This window comes from Stegodyphus dumicola, chromosome 4, assembly GCF_044657685.1.
Source record: "Stegodyphus dumicola isolate Sdum_Otavi_A_Nest chromosome 4, ASM4465768v1".
NCBI classification, from domain to species: Eukaryota; Metazoa; Arthropoda; class Arachnida; order Araneae; family Eresidae; genus Stegodyphus; species Stegodyphus dumicola.
Genome location: NC_140771.1, coordinates 252130174 through 252138189, shown reverse-complemented (window position 1 = coordinate 252138189; position 8016 = coordinate 252130174). Strand labels below are relative to the sequence as shown.

General features: G+C 27.1%; 1 protein-coding gene across 2 annotated transcripts; it reads right to left on the bottom strand.

Annotated features, from left to right (window-relative positions):
• Positions 1 to 1753: 1753 nt before the first annotated feature.
• On the bottom strand, positions 1754 to 7534 carry LOC118197164 (uncharacterized). Of its 2 annotated transcripts, XM_085816219.1 has the most exons (4): positions 7416 to 7534; positions 6227 to 6336; positions 4114 to 4145; positions 1754 to 1978 (listed from the first exon to the last, which is right to left on the bottom strand). In XM_085816219.1, the coding sequence occupies exons 1-3, from the start codon at positions 7495 to 7497 to the stop codon at positions 4122 to 4124; spliced, it is 216 nt and encodes a 71-aa protein (XP_085672345.1). In that variant the 5' UTR covers positions 7498 to 7534; the 3' UTR covers positions 1754 to 1978; positions 4114 to 4121. The 2 variants fall into 2 exon arrangements, with proteins under 2 accessions (XP_085672345.1, XP_085672344.1); XM_085816218.1 differs by lacking the exon at positions 4114 to 4145.
• Positions 7535 to 8016: the final 482 nt, after the last annotated feature.

The window sequence follows — 8016 nt, the reverse complement described above, 5'->3', positions numbered from 1 at the left end:
AAGGCTGAAAATGACTTTTAATATTTCATTTCAAAGTGACTACAAAATATGCAATAAATTTAGTAAACATCAATTCTGTGTTTTAAATCAATTAATGCCATCGTTCATTTGCATTTTTGTTTACTAAATTCATTTCATAAATTTAAATTTAGCAAACAACTGTAGCAAACAGTTGTTTACTAAATTCATCATTACTAAATAACACTTTAAATAAATTATTTGCTTTTCTGAAGGACATTTTCTTATGCCATGTAAATGAATGATAGCATTAATTTAAAACATAGAACTCAAGTTTACAAAATGTATTGCATATTTTGTAGTCACTTTGAAATGAAATATTAAGTGATTTTCAGCCTTTTAGTGTTATGTAATTTTTGAATAGAAATTAATTTTTTTGCATTTAAATTTTCCAGTTATATATATTCCATATTGCTGTACATACCTAAAAGGTGGATATGTAAAAATTTGATATTAATTTTATCTTTTAATCATAATATGCAGAACATTTTTGCATAGATTTATATAAAAAATAAGAGATTAAAATAAGCACATTTTACGAAAAATGCAGTAAATAGGTAATTGGAGATGTATGCAAATTTTTTACCAAAAATGTGCACTTATACACAGTAAAGAGAAGACATCGGACTAAATTTTTACCAAAGTCATTCGTATATGCAAAGAAAACATAGGGAAGATTTAGGTCAATTATTATCAAATATATAAGTTTTTGTACCGTAAAATACAGGGAATATCTACGTTAATTTCTATCTAAAGTACAATATAGTTAATTAACAAATTCAGTAAACAATTGTAACACAAAAGAAAACATCATACGTTTAGATTATTTGAATGAGTGTGCTAAATTTTAAAATTGTTAAATATAGACCAGGAAATTGTTGAAAACTTACCTTTTCCAATAGTTTGCCAAGTTGACTTTGTTATTTTCCTTGAAGATGAATGTTTAATGTCACAAATATTTCATTCATATCTTCAGATAATACACAAATCTATACATATTTATTTATTAAAATTCTTTTTATCCCAAACATGTTAAAGAAAATATTAATTTGCATGCAAGTTAATTGAGTAGCTTCTGTTTTAATTACACACATAATTATGATATGTAAAAATTTTACATTTATCAGCCAATCTTGCAATGTATTGTAATCTATTATTGTTGTCTTTTTCAGTTTAAAATCTTATAAATATATTAGATCAGTACTAAAAGTTAACCTCTACAAAAGAAATGCTTTATTGAGGTATTTTTAAAAAGTTCCCTTTTACAATGTAACTGTTAATTTCATAAATAAGTTCATAAAATTATGCAAATTCAAAATTACTTAAATATGTTCTTTATCTTATCTTATATACCAGATAAAATTTTAAAAAGTTAATTTGTTTAGGAATATTTAAGTTTTTAAATATTTATCTCGTGTGACTTTTTCTATAACATCATTATAAATGTACATGTTGATGTGGACATACCAATTATTTTTTTTCATCAAATAGCTTTATGGTATTAAATGATTTAAAAAGAGGCAACTGGACAAAAGAAAGCAATTAGAAGTTTTCTAATTTTTTATTAATTTGTTGTCAAATGCTGTGCATTTTAGATTATGCTCATATGATAACAAGGAGTTATTTAAATTATAAAATTATTATGAACATATCCCACATAAATTAACAAGTATAAAATTTCAAGTTGTTTGAAGTATTATGAACTGTAAAACTTGCAAAAGAAATACACATGAAATTAATTTAAGAATTAGGTTTATTTTACAGGTATTCGAAAACTGCAATTACTGTTAAACAATAAAAACTAACATTAAATCTGAAGAGCATATTTTTTTCAATAATAAAATTCAACATAGACTTCATGCAGCTTCGCCATATTTGTTCTATAGTTCGCTGTCTTTAATATCCTGCTCGATTTTTGTAAAAGTGAATTCTTTGTCACCCAATGTTTTGAGAACAGCTCCTAAACAAGAAAAAGAAAAATTTGTAATAATTTCACACTTCAGATGTTTTCAGTTTTTAAATATAGTTGAAGTATTAAAAGATGCATATAAAATGCACTGAGTATTTCATATTTAAAAATTTACATTTCAGTAATTAAAAATTTAATTTCATACTATCACACAGTAAGCTTCAATTATATACCTTACACAATGCCTATAATTTCAAGTGAAAAATACTTAAGATTTGTTTAGAACTGCAAGGTTGAGAAAGTCTTTAATGGCTATGTTTGTATTTAAGTACATGAGAAAAAACTTAATTTCGTATTAATTATATTGCATTAGCCTTTTCAATTTTACTCCTACATATAGTAAAGAATATTCGCTTTCTTACAGATAACTTTTTCCTAAATAAAGAGTATGCAGAAAACTAATCACAACACAATATACATACAACAGAATACTTCATAAACGTATACATGTCATTAACATACATATATGCATTAACAGGCTATTTTACACATTTCAATAAACCAGAAACCAATACACAATCAAAAGTATTATCAGTAAATTCCTCCAAAATCAGAGCAAAAATCTTTAATTATGATAACAATGGCATCTCAGTTTGCAATATAAAATATTTCAAGTCTACATTCATGTGCATTCTAAGCAAACAGAAAGCTGAATAACAATAAAATTATAAATACCATAAAAAAAAGTTAAGAGCCATGTAGAATGATAGCAAGACTAAATGAAGTCTTCCTTCAAAAATCAATTTAAATTCAAAAATTTTCCTTCCTGTTTAACATCTCAAAATAGAGTTACTGCTTACACTAACTAAATATCCTGTCTTGGCAAAATAAAAATTGTCACTTCTGTTGCAGGAAATATTTGCTGCAAACTTTGTATGCAAATAATCCAGTGAAAAAATTTTAAATGTGGCTATTTTCTTTATTAAATAAATGAAAAATTCCCACATAATATTAATTTATGAGCCACATGAAGCTTTTTACCTCTACCATATCATGCAGCTATTTTAAAATATATACTCTCATATAAAAGCCACAGAATTTTTTTACCAATATTAATATGGTATAAATCATTAATAAATCTTCTAAAAACAGTCCCAAAATTTCTGAATTTGATACCCAAAACATAATTCTACATAACTTTTAATGTATGCATTTGCTTGCACCTACTTAAAATGAATTATACACACAAAAACTTAACATATTAACTTTTATAAATTCTTAATTAGCAGGATGACTCAATTAAGGCAAAATATGAAAGAAATCTACCTGATGGAATAGCTGTAAAAGATATATTTAAAAAAAGCTAATATTGTTTACCTCACACATGGCAGAAATTGAGTAAACTGTATGCAGCTGGATTATTTATTAGGAATAGAAGTTAGATCAAAGTACCAAAGTCACACTAGGGCTTTAACCATTTGGGTGCAAAGAAGCATCTCAATTTAAAAAAGAATAATTTAAAAAAGCTAATAGAATTTTATAACTTTTACAATCTAGTACAAATATTAGACACATAAACAACACTGAATGCCATTATTTACTTGCATATTTTCCTTCTTTGTGTACTTTACTCCTTAATGTTTCAGGATATGATTTAGAATCAGAGTTATGGTAAAAATGTATACTGGTAAAAAAAAATATTGCTGAAACTGATAAGTCCTTTGAATTATATACTATAGTGCAAAGAGGGATGGAATATGTGACTAAATATGATAAATCAGATTACAATAACATTAAACAAATAACATGAAAAACTGAAAAAAGAAATTTTATTTGAAATTATTTTTTAACTCGTGGAAAGACAGACAGTATTTCCAACTTATTAAATTCAATTATATTTTACCTTCATCAAACCAATATTGGTAAGAGAGTTGTATTTAAAATCGGTGCTAAGCTAAAGCTGCTTTCTTGCCTAATTTTATACTATTGAAAATACCGGTAACTGTCAAAGTTATTCGTACTCAATATGTGTAAGATTATTAATGAGCTGCCAAACCGCAGTTAACCATCTAATATACTACATTCAACGTTATTATTTTTCTTTTTGAATGTCAGGTTTTCATTATTTCTGCCAATATATCTGTAACAGGACATAAAGATTGAGTTAATGTAGAATAGAAAATTACCTTGCAAGTTAGCAGTGGCAGTACTTCATTCTCTAGAAAAAACATTTTAAATTATTATACTTGAACAAAAAATTCATATTTGTTACAGCAAAACATCATTAACACAATAAACCAGAGTTGAATGCAAATCTAGTTTAACTTCATTCTTGAAAACTAGTTTATTACTTTCAATTTAATTTAAAAATAATAAAAAATAAGGTACATATTATGATGACTACCTAGATATCTTGCCTAAACTGGGAATCTTTGTAGGTTATACAGGTTAACCCTAACATAGGTTATAGAGGGCACTAAGATAGAGAGTATTAATCCCACACTAGGGACTAAGCAACATTTGGTAGGAAAAGTTTGAAAAGTGAAACAGATATTTATAGTGAACCAATGCAAAACAAAAACAATAGTTCTTTAGGGACAAAGCCCCTTTGGACTAATAACTACGAGTAAATTAACAGCTTTTAGCTATTTTTTCTCCTTGTAAAAAATAGACATACAGAATATTTTTAGAAAATAACAGTACTTTAAGCATGCATTTTCCACATATTTAACACAATAATTCATTCTAGCTTTGTTGCAATACTGGCAAAGGTACTCCTCTGTTATTAGGACGGGATTCAGAAATGTACAATGAAACCTCGAGATACGAGGAAAGTATGAGAAAAATACGAGCATTAATTCGAGTAACGAGCAATGAGCCAGGCTGTTGGTATGGGTGGTGCCATTTTCCTATCCGGCTCAACTCGGGGGAATCCCCTTGACAGATCACTCAGTGTTCTTTTATATACGTGTTTGTGCACTTGTAAGTTAATTGTTTTGACATTTAATGTGAAAATAATTATTTCAAGATGCCTCGCAAGAAGATTGTTGCCTCAGATAGTGCTGCAAAGAAAAATAAGGAGGCCATGGCCGTCGATATCAAGAAAGAAATCATAGATAAACATAAGCACGGTGACAGAATTGGCGAAGACTTGCGGCCTTTCAACATCGAAAATCTATACTATTCTGAAGAAGCAGGAAGAAATTAAGAAACCTGATGTAGCCAAAGGAATTATCGTTTCTTCCAAGCACCATAAAAGTACTCCTAGATGTTGAGAAGCTGTTGTTGGTGTGGATTAATGAGGAGTTAAAATGTTGGTAACAAAGTTAAACTATTGTTATATTATTTACCAGTGTTATTTATTAGGAAAAATTGACTTGATATTAAAATGTTGATATTTTTTGGGGTGTGGAACGGGTTAACTGAATTTCCATTATTTTCAATGGGGAAGCTTGTTTCTAGATACGAGAAATTCGCTATACCAGTTGAATGCTGGAACGAATTAAACTCGTATCTCAGAGTTCCACTGTAGATATGTAAGCATGTGTATATGCATGTATGCGCATATATGTGTATAAGTATACACATACATACATAAAGAATATTCACATGCACACACGAGCACCTACATTTAAAAATGCATGCATATAAACACACATTTCTGAATCTGGTCCTGATAACAGAAGAATACCTACATGAATCATAGGATTTACATTAATCAGTTTTATTAGAATTCTTAAATGCAGAGGATTTACATTAATCAGTTTTATTAGAATTCTTAAATGAAATCTTCACTATCCAAAAATTCAGTTTCATTTCCAGCTGAAACTGTATCAGGACAATCTCATTTATATTATTTCCCTCTAACAAATGAACATTTTGAAAACCTTTTCTATTCCATGGAAAACTAATGCTACATTAAACATACATTTTCTAAATCTGAAAATTTTAAGTTAGCTTAGAAACTGTAATCATTCTTAAAAAAGTTTGATTTATGCAGATGTTAGATCAATAAAATTACTTTGCTGTGAAAAAGTAATATGGCATTGAACAACACGATTTTACACATCAAGATATACTGAGTGAAAATTCCTAAAATGTTTTATTTCTTGGTATCTCTGCAAGAATTGTATAAATAAGACTACCTCCCTTTTTAAAAAAAAAATGTTTAGTAAATACTATGAAGAAAATTGGTTACATTATTTACTGTTCATAATTAATAGAAAATAAATCATTTCTTAGCTTATCAGAATTTATTTTTATCACGTTCATAAACAGTACTAATTTAAACAAACATACCATTATGATTTCAATAACTATGAAATAGAAAATCCAAATCTGCATCTTTGATGGTCGAGTAGATTGGACGTCTCGTTTACTACAATTCAGCAGGGTGCTGACTCCCCAGACTGTAATATATATATATAATTAATTTACAAGGGAAAAAGCAACAAAAATATAAACAATTTCTTGGTTTTATATAAGCATTTCTGCACATTTACAATTTTAATTTTTTTAACTATCTAGTTATATCAAAATACATGATTTAGTAAAATATAATTTAAATACTTTAAGGTATTTTAGATCAAATACTAATTTTTAAATAAATTTTTTCCTGCAAGTCTAATAATCAACATAACTATCAAGTTTTGACTTCGAAAATTACGTTTAGAGAAACTTGAAGCTGCAGTAAATAGTAATAAATTTATTCAAAACTGAAAGTAAAGCATTCTTACTTTATTTTCTTTCTTTAACTATGGCAGATTTTTAAAACAATAAAATCAAACAAACAAAAAAGAAATGCATTCATGAAAGGACTTATTTATTACTCATGAAAGGATATATTTCAGTAATTACAAGTGCATAAAAATTCAGCACATATATAAAAAAAAATGAACACAGATTTGGAACAAAGTACCTGTGTTTCTATGGCATAAAATTTCCTTTTTTAATAGCACAATATCTTTGAGTTAAAGATTATATAGTATTATATAGTAAAGCAAATTTATAAAACTAAATTCAAAAATAAGAAATTAAATTATTTTTAGTGAAAACACTAAGCAAATAAAAAATTTTGAATTTCATAAATAAATGAAAGTTACATGCTTTATTTTTTGGCATAAGGTAGATAACATTTCCATAACAGATTTCTGAACAATTAGTCATGTTAATATTGCCTTTCTTTTTCCATTAAAAGCTATTTCCTGCTTAATTACAATATGCTTTAAGATAAATATTAAAACGTTTGAGTAAAAATAATATAATTATAAAAAGGTGAGACACATACAAAGAGGAGTGACACAAACAGTAAGAAACAGACTAGTGCAAAATTTAACAGTACCAAATCCTAAAAATGAATCATTAGGCACGTACACAAAAGAACAACACATGGAAAATCACATTTCCTACACAGACGCTACTTATAAAATTTTATATAGGTGAAGAAAGTACGAGTATTAAACACTGAAAATATAAAATATTCACTTACTTTCTTCTTCAAATATAACTTCCATGGATTCAGTCACAAACGTCAATCCACGAACAAACAGTTTTCTTTGCGACTTTACCATTCTTTTCGACCGCCATTGCTGAGTGCTGACTTCACAAATATCCCGCCACAACCGGAAGTAGAAAGTGTCTGCTTTGCCATTGGTCAGTGAACAAGAATTGCAACACTTTTTTTTTTTTTTCTTTATAATTAAACATATTAAGAAAGCCTCTAAATTAGCATATGAAATAAACTTACTTTTGCATTACATAAATTTATATTCACAGCATCTCTGTATTAAGGTAATAATTAATTTTTTCTACGAAAAATAGAAATGTCCTTGTATGCGCATGCTCAGTGTATAATCGTAAATCCAGTTAATTTTTATAAGTTAGCGTAAAATTAACTATGCAAATTTTGAGTTCATTTAACTGGACCCTTGTACTTATTCTGTAGATCTCCATATTAAGAATGTCTTTAACTGTTTCAGGAAAAATATAAAATATAATATAATTATTTATTTACATTATTTTTAATTTTTTCCTCATATAAAAATTACTGAAATCGCTATATCATTTTTTCCGTACATTAAACAAAATAA